The sequence below is a fragment of the Semicossyphus pulcher genome, unplaced genomic scaffold (genome assembly GCF_022749685.1).
Source record: "Semicossyphus pulcher isolate SPU_LCO1_2020_fin unplaced genomic scaffold, fSemPul1.0.p SCAF_21, whole genome shotgun sequence".
NCBI lineage: Eukaryota > Metazoa > Chordata > Actinopteri > Labriformes > Labridae > Semicossyphus > Semicossyphus pulcher.
The window spans coordinates 14,919,752-14,936,509 of NW_027211695.1; the positions used below are offsets into that span (position 1 = coordinate 14,919,752).

Genomic DNA, 16,758 nt, shown 5'->3' on the forward strand with positions numbered 1-16,758 from the left:
TATCCACTCTGAGTAAACCTAAAACTCAAAGGCTTTGGTAAAGTTGTCGAAAAAAGTGGTGTGTTTTGCTTTTTGGTTGCTCACAGAAGAAGAAACAAATATTCCAAGGGAGGAGAGACATGCACCCAAGGCTCACAGACGAAACTCAAACCAGAGATACTGATTACATCACAATAATATTGTGCTGCATATGGACAAAATATTCTTATATTGCATTTCACCACAAATTTCTCCACCCTGTCAAAGAAGTTTAGAGGGAAAGAAATGCATAATACCAAACTGACATTGGCATACTAACAGCATAAAAAAACCTCAAGTTCCAAAGGACAAAAAAAATGAGTTTGCGTCATGTTAAACTTTGAAACATGGTGTGCTGATGTTAAACAGACAAAAATACATGACCTGGGTTATATACATGTGAAAAAGGCAAACAGACAGGAATAAACACAGAATCTGTCACAGCCTGTAAATATTGACTTCTGAAAGTATGATTTGCTCACACACACACACCAACATGTCCTCATCAAACTGCTGTACATTTCTCAAAAAAGTCATCAGCTGGGTAAAATACAGTTAAAATAGAGTAAAAATAGTTTCAGTTGTTGGATCAAAACATGATTCAATGCAAAACATGTGACATTAACATAGACAGTGTAATAAATCTACTAAGGCCGGATCAATGAAAACCATATCTCAGGATTCTTTGGTGTAGAGCTTTGAAGTGAACATCATAATCTTTTTGAAGTTCAGTTCAATACCTGTAATACCAGTAATCTTCATTTTATTAGCCATGCTGGCACTGCAGCAACAGGCGCTTATCCAGAAAACATACGTTATAATCTGTTATAACTCAGGCTGTTGCACTTGCAGATGGAGTTTGTAAGGACGAAGAAACGAACACACAGAATCGATAGAAACCTTAGCGCATTTAATTTGTGCAGTCAGCAATGCTCGGATGTTTGACCAGTGTGGGGGGGGGCACTGACCAGCTGTATAATGGCTTCATGAAGCAGAGATGAGCAAATGACGACAGTCACTAACAATCATGAATCATGATACTTAGCTTTATCAGTTTTATTAGTTTTAAGGATATTTCAATGTAAAAAACCTCTGTAACAAAAAAATAATTAAATAATCAACAAAAAAAACTAATAAAGATATTATATACGGTTATTTCTAATCAGCTAGCTCCTGTTATTTAAATACTTTCAGACAACAGTCCCATCTTTGTACTTATAATGTGAAGACATTGTAAGAACTTAGAGAGAGCCACCTCTTTGTACTTATGTCATGAACGCATCGTTTGGACAGAGAGTGTCATCTTTTTGAGCTTAACGGGAACACATGTAAAGGACAGAAAGAGCCGCCTGAGTCCCCTCTCTGTCCTTATGACGTAATCTCATTGTATGGACAGAGAGAGGCAACATACTCCTGTATGTCCTTGTAAGGACAGAAAGAGACACGAGTCCCCTCTTTGAACTTATGACGTGAACACATCGTATGGACAGAGAGTGTCCCCTCTTTGTACTTATAATGGGAACACATTTAAAGGACAAAAAGAGCCACCTGAGTCCCCTCTCTGTCCTTATGACGTAATCTCATTGTATGCACAGAGAGAGGCACCATACTACTGTATGTCCTTGTAAGGATAGAAAGAGACACGAGTCCCCTTTATGTGCTTAAGACAAGAACGCATGTAAAGGACAAAGAGAGACACCAGAGTCCCTTCTCTGTACTTATGACGTGAACACATTGTAAGGACATTTTTTATGGAGTAATATTAAATGTTTATTGTTTCAAATGGAATATATTGTTTATTATTATTATTATAAAGGAGAGGTTGTTTTAATAGGGTTGGATTTCCTAGTCCCATTTAAACGTATCTTAGCAGGAAAGTAGTGCAGCAATTAATAACCTCATTGATTAAGTTAGCAAAACTTACTGGGAGAGTTTACTGGGACAACTGTATACAAGAGGCATCATTAATGTTTTTCTAGTGTGCTGTAAAATTGTATTATATACTCAGGCTTCTACTGCAGGATTACAAAGTTGTAAGTGTCCATTTCAAGTAAATACGACAAAATTGAAGCCTATAATTTTACTACCTGCTACCAGCTCCAGCGGAGGCCTGTTGCGAACTAAAACCACAGACAGAAGATAAGAGAGAACATAAATCTCAAATGAATCATGAGAGCAGAGATGAGGAATCCAAAAAGCAGCCCTCAAAAATGTACAATTAAATCTTTGGATTGCAAATCACTATTCAGTGACAGCTTGCCTGTCTGTATCTCATGCCGTCTGATCACACTCCCTCAAAATCACCATGTCTATTAAATAGCAACATACACTTTAACACAGTTAAATGTTGCGGCGAGTTGGCTAGAACAGCTTGTATGCAGAACACTGTGTGCAAGGCGAGAGTGCCAGATGACTCCTGCCAGACAGCCAAGGAAGGGCCCAAGTTCGATATCAGGCCAGAGGAGCGTGAACTGTTCACCATGTGATATTAAGGAACAGTAAACACATTCTTTAAACCACAGTGATATTTTGTTGCCAAGTTTTTATAAGCAAAACCCTGATTTCACAGTACACGGTTTTTGCAGTGACAGGTGTCTTTCCATTTCAGCAGAATTTTATGTGTTGTCGATGCTCCCTGGTTACCTCGTGATCATTTCCAGATCCGGGAATTTTCCGTAATTAAAATCACTTCTTGTGTTTTGAATTTGTTTCTTGCACATGCAGACTCATCCCAAGTGTTTGGGCAAGTAGACATGTGCACAGATACTCACATGCATGTACACTAAACGCACACAAAGAGGTAACACACATGCAAGCACACATTTCTGATGACTCTGCACATTCTTCTCTTAAGTGGAAAAATCCTGAAGGAGCTATCAATCTTTGTGGATCTGCATGATTTCCAGCCGCTCCTCTCAGTTTGTGCCTCTCGCACACTTGGCTCAGCTCTGTCGTTGTGAAACACCGCACATCTGAACGCCAAGCGCAGTTTGACTTTTGAACACTGACAGCAGATTCAGTCTCGAGTGAGTGCACAAAAAAGCAGATTAGTCAGAGTGCATGAGTCAGACAGTGGTGCTTGTTCTGCAGTGAAAGTTTTGCAGGAGTTCTGGTGTTCGCTACATGTGATCACGCAACAGAGATCTGCTGAGTAAGCTGCTGAGCGTTTTGTTTTCAGGCAGTTTTCTGCACAAGTTCCCAGAAAGGGATTTAAAAATAAAAGAAAGGAAAATCATGACCAATATTAGCACATATAATTACAAGTTTGAGTCAATTTGAGTTATTAAAAAAAAAGCAGAATTCCTCTTACTGTTTTAGAATTTAAGACATTTCTATTAACCTTAATAGGACTTAATTTAAGGCAGTAACTCCAGGATTTCGCAGGGTTTTTCTGTGATTGTTGCGGCCTAAAATGGCTGATTTAGTGGCTTGATTTTTAAAAAGTTGAGAGACAGGTTGCTATGTTTTTAGGCTTTTTTTCCCTGTGTAACACATTACACATCCACTGTGAAAGGAAAAACACTCCAATAAAGCCATCTAGATATAAATAAACTAGTGCTGTCAAAATTACGTGTTAATCTTTGCGATTCATTTCAAATATTTAACGCGTTTAAAAAAAATAAGACAATTAATGCAGCTGACTTTTCACACGCAGGGAAATAGGATGACTGGTCCAATTTGCAGAAATGTTGTGGCAATTGGTTGAATTTGCGTGAATTCGCGGGAACACAACTTTGCAACCTCCTGGAGGGACTAATAAATAGTGTAGGCTTAAAATCTCTAAATAGCTGTTTATATTTATTAAAGCAAAAAATGTGCATTGGAAAAAGAAAAAAAGTCACCAGCAGATAATTTTTTGAATAATGTTTTCTAAAAACTACAATACCCTGCTGTTTTACAAATCTATAGAGCTTTTTTAAAAGATAAAGTACATTTTTGTGACCTGTTTAAAGATGCAGATTGTTGGTTTTGGTCTTTTCATGACATTTGTTCGGATTAAGAAAAATGTAGAATAACAGCAGGCTTATTTAACTTTAATTTCAAATTATTTGTCTCAGTTCCTTATTGTTCAAACCATGTCTCTCATATGGAAGGTAATGTGAGCATGTAGGATAAAACTATTAAAACCATTACCATTCTAAAAACAGTAGAAAAGAGTCACAGATGCATTCAATATTTTTTTCCCCCAATGCTTTTATTCCACTTCTTCTCCAGCCTTCTACATGCAACTCATACAGTACAAACAGTAGACAGGACACAGTACAAAGATAATTTGGGTTTAAAAATGCAATCCTACTCAAATGTTTGTGTATAAAATATCACCTGCTCTGTGCATGACGTAAACTCTGCAGGTGAGTCAAAAGCTTAATCCCTGATCATTGTCAATTTTAGGAGATGGATGTGCAAAAAATATATATATTTATGAGTCTGTTACAAGTATTTGAACACATTTGAACACAGTCAGAGTTATTGATTATTCTCAAACAAAACTTTAAAATATCACAAACAAATATAGTCCAATAAAATGTAAGTGGGTACATTTTTTATATCTTAAACAAATGACAAAATAAATAAAAAATAATCGCATAATTACTGTATTTTACCAAATTAGTATGCATCTATTACATATATTGTGAATTTACTCTGTGGATTTGTTTTGCAGTTCAATAATTTTGAACTTTGAAGCAGAGGAATTTTCAAACTTCAAAAAGATAAATTTATAATAAAAAACTGTTGATGGTGCTAGAGCCATATTTTGTAACCTCTGCTCCTTCTTCTTTGTTTTATCTAAATTTCCCTGTTATTATTTTTGACAGTTACCCGACAGATGGCCCAATAGTTACTAAAATATTAAGATAAGTCAAAACATGCCATGTGCTGTATCTGGCGTTTAAAGCAGTGTACTTCTGTAACAGTTAATTTTTAACAAAGCAGATATTTGCGGTTATAAAATGTAGCAACCTAAACCAAATGATTCCTCTGAGGAAAAGGGGAAGTCTGTTTGTTTTCATGTAAAACATTGACAACAGTGGGATGTCTAAAGTGAAGGACACATTCAAGAGATAACTAACCAAACACGAGACTGGTGACGAAACCCAGACAAATTTGAAGGTCAGGAGCTTTTAAAAGGCTCGACTGCTCCATCCGCCATTATGTTACAAAAATAAAAAAAGTTCTTTGGGATTTGGGTTTAAAGAGTTACAAGTATGTTTAGTTGGAAATGGTTTCAGATAATCATCAAGTATAAAAACTCCTTTAAGTTCAGCACTTTAGCACCTCTTTATGTTATAATTTAAGTGATACGTCTCATTTTTGCCGTTTGAAATACATCAAGTGAAGCAGTAAATCCCCCCTGACTACCTGCCTTATCTTGGGTGTAACTACCTGATGTTTAAGTGTATATATAGGCATTCACATCAGCAACTTGTTGGCACAAATCAATACAAAAACTATTCTTTAAAAAACATCCCTCAACATGACAAGCCCTCCTAAGCATTATGTCTGTACACTCATGTAAACACTCGTGTCCGGGGACTTCTAGTAGTTTACAGTCTCTGAGGGGGGTCGCTGGCTGTTGGAGCAGTGTCCCGCCCTGGAGAGATGACAGAAAACAGAAACAGGAAGAAAAATGAGTGAGACCAAGAAGAGTCATTGCCACTTCACCCAAAAAAAAGTGTTACAGAATAGTTGATAGATGCAGTGTACGCTAGTACAATTTATACCTCCTAACTTTCTTGTAGCCTATTAAATTCGACATTTTATATTTGTATTTTTTCTGTAGTGCTACATTACAAATCACAGTTATAGGTGTAATACCATCATTATTGGCTCTTCAGAATAACTTTTGTATGTCAAACTAAATGACAGTAAATTTGAAGTAATAAAAATGAAGTTAGCTAACAGCCACCAGCTTCACACCTTGCGTTAGCTAGAATGCTGACTTGCGAATATTGTTAGCGGTGCTAGATGGGTATCAAAAGAAACATTATTAGTGTATGGTATGCCATATTCAGCATGATGACTATTTTTAGCCTCTTAAAAACTGAACAAACTTTTACCACATTAAATCATCACCATTTAACCTTCACGAAAAAAAAACAAAATAAGCTGTTTTTAACATTTACTTCTCACACCAATAATTTTTATCTCTACTTGAGTCCAATTCTAAAGACTTGACACAACTTTAATTTAAGATGTATATACCTGCAGAGTCCCGTGGAGCATTCGTAGTTGTTCTGGCAGTAAGCTCCAAATGGTTTACTGTTCATGATCCTCCACAGCGGGGTCATCCGAGCTATCCTCCTCAGTATGTGGACCCCGTTCGAATCTGCTGTCAGGTCGGAACTGGGCTGGACCCGTTGGACTAGCGGACCTGCACATACCTGGTGTACACAACGAAACAGACGGAACAATTTCTTTAGAAAAGCAGCAAATTGAAAAAAGGCAAAAGTTCAGTGTTCTAACAGTTTACTGACTGAAATTAAATAAACAGTATGTGAAGAAATATTCCACTTTATACATTAAAAAAAAAAAACTAACTGTAAAAAATAATAGTATAACTTTTATTATCTTTTTCTGGAAATTTCTACCACATATGACAGCCTTCATCAGCTGGAAAGCAGTTACAATTAATCTGTTTTCTAGGTCAAGGGAGAATTTTTACACTCAATATCAGGACTTTTGTTATCCGTCAGTGTTCTTTATGAATAGATAAATACAGTGTAGTACAAGCACTTTTGTTTTCTGTCACTTTTTAACTCCCACTTTCCGGCTACTCTGGTTTTTTGGATATCCCTTTTTTTTTCCTCACAATTTTGTTTATTGAAAATTTTGACATACAATAAAGTGTGGTAAGTTGTACAGGTGTTTTGCATATCTCTAAAACATAAAATATAACCCTACCCTAAATACACCCTACATTATCTGCCTTGTCTCTGTTGTGTCTTTACCCCAATCTCGCATTAAAATTCCCCTTCTCCAGTTTTTAACATCGTAGAGCATATGTTTCTAGTATTTCAAACTCTTGTTTTGCTGCAACAAGAGAGAAGTAATCCACCTTAAATAATATAATTCACATTTATTCATACCATGACGACTACTTCAATTTCAAGTCAGGTCAGTCCACTCACCTGCTGAGCCAGCACTAGCAGCACAAAGCCCAGTGCTACTGCTGCTTTCCTTTGGGTGAAGAAGCTTGTGTCTTGCATCTTTACGCTCATCAACAAGTATTCAAGGGAAAGATTTAGTTTCTGAGGGAGTAAATTTCTTCTGCACCAGGGAGGCTCTCCGATCTCCAACACTTCCTGGAGGACTCAACTAACGCCGTCAACTTTTCAGGACAGTTTCCCGTCAAAGTCTGGAGTCAGTTTCTGTCTGAGTTGCACTAAGTCTCTTCAAGGCAGCCTGAGTCAGCGAACTCAGCTGTGGTACCGGCTCTCCTTTATATAGACAGGCCATGATCCCAGGAGAGGGAAAGCAGGAGGGAGGGAGAAAGAGTCACAGTCCATGCTGTGTTGTCCACCCCTTTCTTTATCTCCCTTTTCTGGTCCAAATGTGACATTAGGCGTTTACCGAAAACCAGGCCATCCAACACGTTCTGTTCCTTCTTGTGGTCCTTCTTTTCTCTTCTGTCTCAACTACCTCATTCTCATCTTCTTCGCTGATAACATGAGCAAAGGTGGACCAGACACGGCACACGTGATCGTAACACAAAGGAATGATAGCACAGAGACAAGGCTGGGCGAAAAGAGTTTAAAGAGGTGACTGGATATGTGTGTGTCAATACAGCAGTGTGTGTGAATGAACTTGCAGTAAGATAAGGCTTTATCAATTTGCGGAGTCTGTGTGCTGCAGTATATCTTGGACTACTGATGCCCCTGACCTGACGTAATCTTACCATGCCACTTATACAATGTAGGCAGAATTTAGGAGAGAAGCAGGTGTGGTTTACATAAGCAGGCACGTGACTTTTCTGTGGGTGAGTATTTGTGCTACATATTGGTTTTGTCGAGATGCCCGAAGAAAGACAAAATCACATCTCCAGATGTTTTGATTCTTCATGTCAAAGTGAAAGTAAAATGCAGTTTTTTTGCTGAGAAATTACTTGTTACTTGGGCCGCTAACTCCACCAAAATGGTCCTCTGGTGACCAAGTCCAGTCCTGAGAACTGGCACCTTACATTATTCCTAGTATGAACCTTAAAAAGTCAATAGGTTGCAGCTTTTCCTAACTATATATACTTGTACTCCCAAGCTGCAATCGTGTCTGTAAACATTTGACCCATACAAAGATGGAATAGCAACACATGTGTCATTGCGTTGAGTTTACCTGGACTGGGTTACAAAAACAGAGGCCCGTGTGCACGTGGCCTGACCTTGTCAACTGGGTTAGTAAGACAAAGGTCAGAGTGCCAACATATTTGCAAGACGTGTCTTCAAATAATCAATTTCCTGCTGGATGGTTATGTAATTTTAACAGGCATTTCAAAGCTATTTCTGTTCATATCCTATGTTCACTGAAATGGGTTACACAGGCGGTAAGTACATCACTACTAGCATTTACGTATCCAGTTTTATGTATGCAGTTACATTTTCAAAGGAATTTGAGGTTAACCTGGAGGAGATAAGGATTCCAAGCTGAATCCAAAAGGGTAGCTGGAATTGTTTGGAGTTCTTGAAGACGTTTCACCTCTCATCCGATTGGCTTGCTCCGTTCTTTTTTAAGTTTATTTTTGGGGCTTTTCGCCTTTATTAGATAGGAAAAGCTGAAGAGAGACAGGAAATGTGGGGAGTAGAGAGTGGGGGATGACATGCACCAAATGATCGGCAGATCGGGAGTCGAGTTCGCGATCAGTGCATCGAGGACTGCAGCCTCTATATGGGGCGCCTGCTCTACCAACTAAGCTAAACCAGCGCCCCGCTCCGTTCTAAACTGACTGGTGGACGGAGCAAGAAATATAAACCTCAGTAGGTCATTATATCAAGCTCCGTCTACCAGTCAGTTTAGAACTGAACAAGCCTTTCAGATGAGAGGTGAAACGTCTTCAAGAACTCCAATCAAGTCCAGTTGCCCTTTTGGATTAAGCTATGAATTAGAGCCTTCACAGACAAGAGCTAAGGAGGTTTTTATCCAAAAGAAACACCTGCCTTGGACAGAGAGGCTGGATGTTAAACAAAAGTATCAAAACTTACAGAGAATGTAAAGAAGAGAGAACAAGTACAGTTAATTTAATCAAGTAGCCCAGAGGATTACAGATGGAAGTTACGGAAAATTCCTGTGCTCATTCCAGTAAGGTTGTTCATCACCGACAGGCCTCCAGAGGATCACGAGATTGACAGGAACCCTGTACGACATAAACCCAGAACATCTGCATGATTTATTATCAACCAGCATGACTCATCAAATAACGCCTGACAGGCTGAGCAGCTGCAGAGCTGAACTGCAGAGCAAGAGATGGCTCATGATCATCCTTCAGAGAATACAGATAGGGGGAGAAAAACGTGTTGGACTTATGCAACTGGTTTTAATATTGGAGGTGAAAGTTGTGAAAACAAGTTCTACCATTGCTGCCATTGGACTCTATTTTCTAGGCTTTCCCTTAATGCTTTATACTTCCCGGGATGCTCATGAACACCTCTGACTTGTTCTCTTAAGGGGGAGCTGTCTAATTGTTGGCAAAGCCCACTGGAACGGGCAGGAATCCAAAGTTGAGGCAGAAGGTGCCAGTTTTCTTTCTGGCACAGCCAAATCACGCTCGACTGGTCAGGAAAAAAAGCATTTCTGAACTTTAAACTTTGATTTGTTCTGAACAAAGACAGGAATAATTCCCTTGGACAAACGGATCGAAGCGAGGTCGTAGACATGCCCTCATCTGACCAGTTTTCAGTGCTCATGTGGACTGAGCAGGGTGATGTTCACTGAAATGGGTTACACAGAAAGCCCTATAAATGTGGACAGGCCTTGAATTGAAGCCAATAATCCTCTGATAGTGGCTGTGGTGACAGTTCATATCTGGCAATGTTTGTCTCTTATCTCTTTCTCTGTTTAATAGCAAGAATGTACAGCTTTATAATCATTATTCTGGGTAACAAACTAATTTACTTGACTGCTGTATACAGAAATTAAGTTATGTTACGTCTAATTTTACTTAACAAGACACTTTGGTGGAACAAAGGCGTTCAGTGTAGTTCATTCCTTATAAAACATTTGGAAAGCTGATTTTTTGTATTTTAATTCAAGTGCTTTTTATCCATGGTCACTACCTTGCAGAGTTCCTCAGAGTTCCTTCCTCCTTGCAGAGAATTTCTTGACGTGTTTCCACTATCTGTAGATGAATTCAACAGTGTGAAACATCTGCTGGTAATTCTGCAGCTAGCAAACCACGTAGCCATTAAAATGCTAACGCTAGTCAACCACTTCTCCATTAACAAGCTAGCTAGCATGATTGCTAACAGAAAAATTACTTTGTCGGGGAGATGTATTTGAACCTTGCGTCCGTCTCAAAACTGACCATGTATTTCTTCTAAAGAAAGTTATGTACACGTGGAATTTTAATAATATGGATGTTGCTACACAGCTAAAAAAATGTTAGCTTCATTCTCCATCATTGTTTCCTCAAATGACAGAGCTGTTAAATAGGGAGTTAAGACCTTTTGTTGATGATGCGACTCTGTATTTCAGAGTTCTCCAAAGTAGTGGCTAAATATTTGCAAAAGTTGGATTGATTCCACTCAAACAAACTGAATCTTCCTTCTAAAAGCATGTAGTCCCTACATTAATCCTACTTCTGCCATAGAAATTAAGCTCAGGTCAAGATATTACCAAGCAGTAAGCGCAGGAAATCCTCTTGAATTTAGATGAACAAAATGTGTTATGCAAGGCGAGAGACGCTGATGGTGAAACATAGTGTTTGGTCGGTTTTGCTTTTAACGCTTGTATTTATAGCTTTGCCTGTGCTGAAATAACTGTTGACTCAGATGTTCTGTTGACTGTTCTATGCCTGTGTGATCTGGAAAATTGTCAACCGTTGCTGAAAAAATCACAGGGTTATTGATATATGATGCAAACAGGCAGCTCTTGTCTGAACATTGAGACAATGTTTAACCATCAGTCATTTTTATATTTAAATAAATAAGTCATATTGATCATCCGTGGTGGAAAGTAGGCTAGCCATCCTGCATAACCCCGAAGAAAAAGTGAGTCTAGCCTGAAATATCTCAACAATTGGATGGATCAAATTTGGAACCAACATTCATGTCGAGGATGAATCATACCTATCGGAATCCAGTGAAAGCATCAAAAATTTTTCCAAAGCTTTCGTTCATTAGCAACAAGTCCTGCAACCTGTATAAGCAATTTATGATATAATGCTAAAAGAGCTTTCCAAAACCATGATACATCCTTTCTAGGGATGCACGGTATTATCGGCACGTTATCGGTATCGGCCAATATTGGCTTAAAAACGACACGCCGATATCCGCCAATATCCGCCGATATAATTAACCGTTAAAATAATGGGCTGTCCCCGGCGCAAAGAAGACCTGCGCGGCGCAGCGTGATGACATAACGTGTCTACCTGCAGCATGAGAGAGTTCCATCTACTACCATCTGTTTTCACCATGTCAAGTTAGCAATCCTGCTAGCTCCCGGTGCGGTAGTTCAGGTCAGCCTACGTTCTGTAACGTTGATTGTTGTGAGGATGGCGGCTGCACTGGCGACCATGACGGCACATCCGTGACAAAGCTTAAGCTAGATTATAGCTCCATCGTCTGGGTAAAATATCGTGACACAATGAAATATCTCTCTGAATTTTATACTGGTATATTAGTCACACCAGTATATAGGACGCAGCCCACTTTCAAGATGAAAAACAATTGATTAATAGTGCATCTTATACACTGAATTTTTTGTAGGTTTGAATATTTGTACAACTGTCAATGGCATTTGGATCTGGACAAACCCAAAAGTTCAATTTTTCCTCTAAAAATCAAACAGCTAGAGGCATGTTAGCATGATAATGTTAGCATGCTACAACTCTAAAAGGGTAATATGCTTGGCACAATGGCACACAGCTTCCAATAAATGAACATTTCTGTTCATTATAAAGTCGGCCTGACTCAACGATCTTCACACAAGATCCAGTAACACCACTCAAATGTTTTTAATAATTAAATGTCCCATCAGGCATCTGTCTAATGTAATTAGTAACAGCTCACTTCTTCACTGTGTGATGCAGCCATGTGTGACGTTTATTGGAATCAGTCTTGCTGAAGTGTGCTTGTGTGTGTTACAATGTGTGCCAGGAGAGATTGGGATAAGAAGGACAAAACCACACACGAGAAATCCCTGGAGGAGGTAGACAGGGAGGTCTTGTAAAACTGAGGATTTCCAGTCACTCTATAAACTAATGTTACGGTAACACACCAGCACTGCAGATCCTCGGGTTAAATAAGATTACAGTACGTGATTAAGCTTGAGTTTCTTCATTAAATACAATTTTACTGGAATTAAAGATTTACCCACAGCTGCCACATTCTTTTAAAACATATAAACAAGCAGCAGTTTTGAATAAAGTCCAAAACTGCAGTCTACAATAGCAAAGATACCTAAGATCTTTGCAGTTTTTAGCTAGCGTAAAGTTAGCAACTGCAGTCTAAAAAGAAAACATCATTCACTATATTTTTATTTCTCTGATTCTCGAGCAACGAGCAACTTAGATATTTAGCAAGACTATGGCTGTGAAAGTACTGTCACTCACTCACTCAGTCAGTCAGGCAGTTACTCAGTCAGTCACATACAGACCCAAGACTTCCTAGCTAACTTTACATTAGCTTTAAGTTAGCTAGGAAGTTGTTAAATGCTAACATTAACTGTTGCCTAAGCCATTAGCTATTGTTTTTACTTGAAATATGACCAGATGTTCTTCTGGATTTCAATATCAATTGTCTTTTAAGTTGCTCATTGATCGAGACGCAAAGAATTAACAGTTGTCAGAAACCGTTTATTTAAACCACTAAGAACCCAAAACACCGCAGTAAAAATGGCCGCCATGTGACTATGATGAACGATGTTTTCTTTAAAGACAGCAGTGTCTAACTTTATGCTAGCCTGAAACTTAAGTCTTTGGTATTGTTTCGTGTAACACTACCAAACTGTTTCATTAGCTTTCAGACACCTTTTAGCTAACAGTAATATTATCTAGCAAGAGGATGAATGCTACCGTTAGCTGTTAGCTTAGCTTTAGCTTGACATCTGGCTAGATTTCCTTCCGATTTTCAGTGGTTGTGTCATGTCTGTCCGTTAGGTTAAGTTTTCTTTTATTTTTTCCTCATGTGTCCTGTCTGGTATTTCCTGTTTTATTTTGAAATCACTCTCTCTGTTTCAGGTCTGTGTCCTGCCCCTCCCCCGTCGTGTGCTCACCTGCTCCTGATTGTGCTCTCCCCAGCTGTGTCTCATCACCCTCATTACCTCATGTATTTAACCCCCTGTCTTCCCCTGTCTCGCTGCCAGTTCGTTTGTACCCTTGTGTCGCGTTCCAGCGTTTTGTTCCTAGCTCTCGTTTTTTTACCTCTGATTTGGACCCTGTTTTGCCTTTTACCTTGCCTTTTCACCTCACGCTTTTTGGATACCTCTGCTTGTTCCTGACTGCTTATTTTGTGTACCGGACCTTGCCTGGCATTTAACCATTCTGAAATCTGTCCACTGGTTTTGAGTTTGCTGTTGAGTCCTTCCTTTTGGTCCCTGGTTCATGACAGGTTGTTGGTTTTTTCAGTTGCTGATAAATGTATAAGCAGTGACGTTTGCCTAAATCTATACAAATTATATGATGTTATAGTAGCATTTGACTTTCCCACCTTTAGCTTTACATGGGAAGAAAATGTGTGTGTACATGGTCAAGTGCATATTTATCCATAATAATTACACAGCTGTGTCAAATACTTGATTCTGATTGGTTAATCAAGGCATTCCAAAGTCTTTCTAGATAACAGACCGTTGCTATGAAGAACAGACCGTTGCTAGGGATTCGGCTGTAATCACACAATCCAGAGGAAAACAGCAGCAACTCCAATTACTTCCTGTTTAGAAGTAAAAAGTTATTAAATAAAACCATATTACTGCCCAAAGCTACATAATTGATGCTGCTTTTATTTTTAAACTTCTTTGCACAGGACAAAATAATCACTCTGAGTCACGCTGGCATTGATCAGCTCCCTGAAAAAGATATCATCAAGGTCACTTCAGGGAGCTTAAGCTCTATTTCCCATTAGGTTGTCGTTGTTCCATTTTGTGATGCAATATACATGTTGGAAAACAAGTTCACAGCTGGTTAGTCACATTTGGGTTACTGTGACACACAAGGGCCAGTTAGCTGTGGTCAGGAAGAAACGTCACAGTTCACTGCACTCTCTACCTGTGAATAAACAGGCGAGATTCAGTCCACAGGAGAGAATGACACACTTAAAGCTGCCCTATATACCTCCACATGCAGAGATGCATGCTGAATATAATAAAAACTGGCTTCCAAATAGGTCGCAGCTCGTCATGACCTACACATAGTTTGTGTGTATGTTTGCATGACCTGTGTGTGTGTGTGTGTGTGAAGGGGTGCGTTTTCATGCACATCCATGTTGAGGTGTGCGTGCATGTCTGTCGGTAAACATTGTCGAATGATGACCCACATACGGCCCCTGTTTGATTCGGAGCAAAGCGCATTTCATAACATGTCGACTCAGTTGCTGCCGTCCATCAACTATAAAAGGATTCACAATTTAATTCTTACTGACTTATTTATGGGTATAATTTGTATTTTTTTTACATACATTTCTCAGTAACCATACGTGCCGGTCCAGCAGATATCTGGCCTGAAGAAGTCATTTAAATATGCGTTCAACAGGCCAGAACTCATTGATAACTTCAACGTAATTATTGTGGGTTGACTTTAAAGTAACTTTAACTTAACAAAGATGGTTTTGATTGTTTTAGGTCAACAACAGGCAACCTGTTAGTTCTGGTACTTTTGGCTGTTTTGCAAATGTTACGTCTTGCTCCTTTTTTAGAAATTCTTTTTGCTTTTTTGCAAACTTTTCTTGCTTTCAAATTGCTTCCTCTAGAGAGAACATATATTTTTACATAATATAAATCATAATTTCACAGAGGCAAGAAAGGTAAGTGGTTTATATATATTTAATAAAATAAATAACACAAATTCATGAGGTTCCAGGGTGAAGAGGCCCAGTGACGCATGGTAAAACTGCCTGTGTTTGTGTTTAGTTTGACCTTTTTTTTCATGTTAATCCCACCTGACCTCCTCAAAGACCTCTCACGATAAAGAGGTCAAGGAGACATTAAAGGCACAAACACGAAATGTTTATGAAACTGAATTCAGAAGCCTCATAGATCCCACAATATACGAGGGTCATCTTTTGTTCTGTGAAAGATAAATCTAGTAAGAAATCAAACCAGCATCTGTGGCTGGTTTCAGGATTTGTGTCTGCTTCAGGAAACAAACAGCTCCAGACCACACAAAACTTTAGTATTCTGCTGCTTAAACATGAACATGAACTTGTTTTCCTTGTATTATTCCAGCTCTGAAAACATCTTTTGGTTTTCTTAACCAGTCGTCATTTTCCGTGAATAAAAGACTAAATGAGAATATTTGATTTGGTAGGAGAAATGTTGTTTACAATAAAACAAAAGTTAATTTCACACAAACACAAACCTACAGATACAAGAACCAGAGAAGAAATGTTTTTTTGCAGCGTCTCTTCATTTTTCCCAGAGCTGTAATGCACCAAGAGCTCCATCTGTAGGACTCAATGCAATAATACAGTTTACTAAAAATGTTTTCATAAAATTAAAGGTTCCATTTTCTCTTACAAATGTTTGCTTGCATAGAAGAAGCCGATGTTAAAAATGTAGTTATTTAAAAACATTCATACAAGTTATATTTATATTTGCTTCTCACACAAACTTTAAAATCAGCTCGTTTGATGATACAAACGGTTGCTGTTACTCTGTTACCTCACCAGAGGTTTAAATTAATGTAGTCTCTCTTTATTTTTTGTCTGTAAATAAAACGTTTAACAGTATGATGAAGGGGGAGAAATCTTGAACAAAAGTACGGCGCGGATTTTTCTTCACAGGCAAATGCGAATAAGACCACGACTGTCTTAGCGCCTCAGCTCGTCCATGTCAAACAACAAAACTGACTTTAGTCATCGGCATCAAAAATGACAAGAAATTAGGTTTTAGAAAACATGCATTTTATTTATTATTCATTTTCACTCGTAATAAAAATTGCATTCTTTTCCACAACAACACTTCCATCAATCGCTTTTTTTAAATTTTTTAAATCAATGCTGTTACACCTCTACGTCTCATTCCCTCGTCTCTTCATTCAGCTTGTTTATCTAAGACAGGCCAGTAACAGCATCTTTGTTTTTCGAGACCTTTCCTGTTATAAATACGTACAAAATGCAACATTTTATATTGTAAGAAGCAAAAATGTGACATCAAAAGGCCTTTTGTAGTCCACATTGCTCAACCCCTCTTCCATTAAAACAGGTTCAAATTTAGCTCGGATTCCTTTCTCAAAAAGTGCCAACAAGTTATCTAGAAATGTTTTTGTTTTTTTTACCCACAAAGAGTTTTTTGCTGGTTATTTTAAAGCGTCTCAGCCGTGATGTGAAAGACAGATCAGGTTTTTTTTTAAAAAGTAGTGCGCAAAAACGAAATTATTCA

At 38.4% G+C, this 16,758-nt stretch overlaps 1 protein-coding gene across 1 annotated transcript; it reads right to left on the reverse strand.

Moving 5' to 3' along the window:
* Positions 1 to 5,455: 5,455 nt before the first annotated feature.
* On the reverse strand, positions 5,456 to 7,226 carry leap2 (liver-expressed antimicrobial peptide 2). Its single transcript, XM_069672557.1, has 3 exons — positions 7,149 to 7,226; positions 6,223 to 6,401; positions 5,456 to 5,611 (listed from the first exon to the last, which is right to left on the reverse strand). The coding sequence occupies exons 1-3, from the start codon at positions 7,224 to 7,226 to the stop codon at positions 5,557 to 5,559; spliced, it is 312 nt and encodes a 103-aa protein (XP_069528658.1). The 3' UTR covers positions 5,456 to 5,556.
* Between the last annotated feature and the right edge of the window lie 9,532 nt (positions 7,227 to 16,758).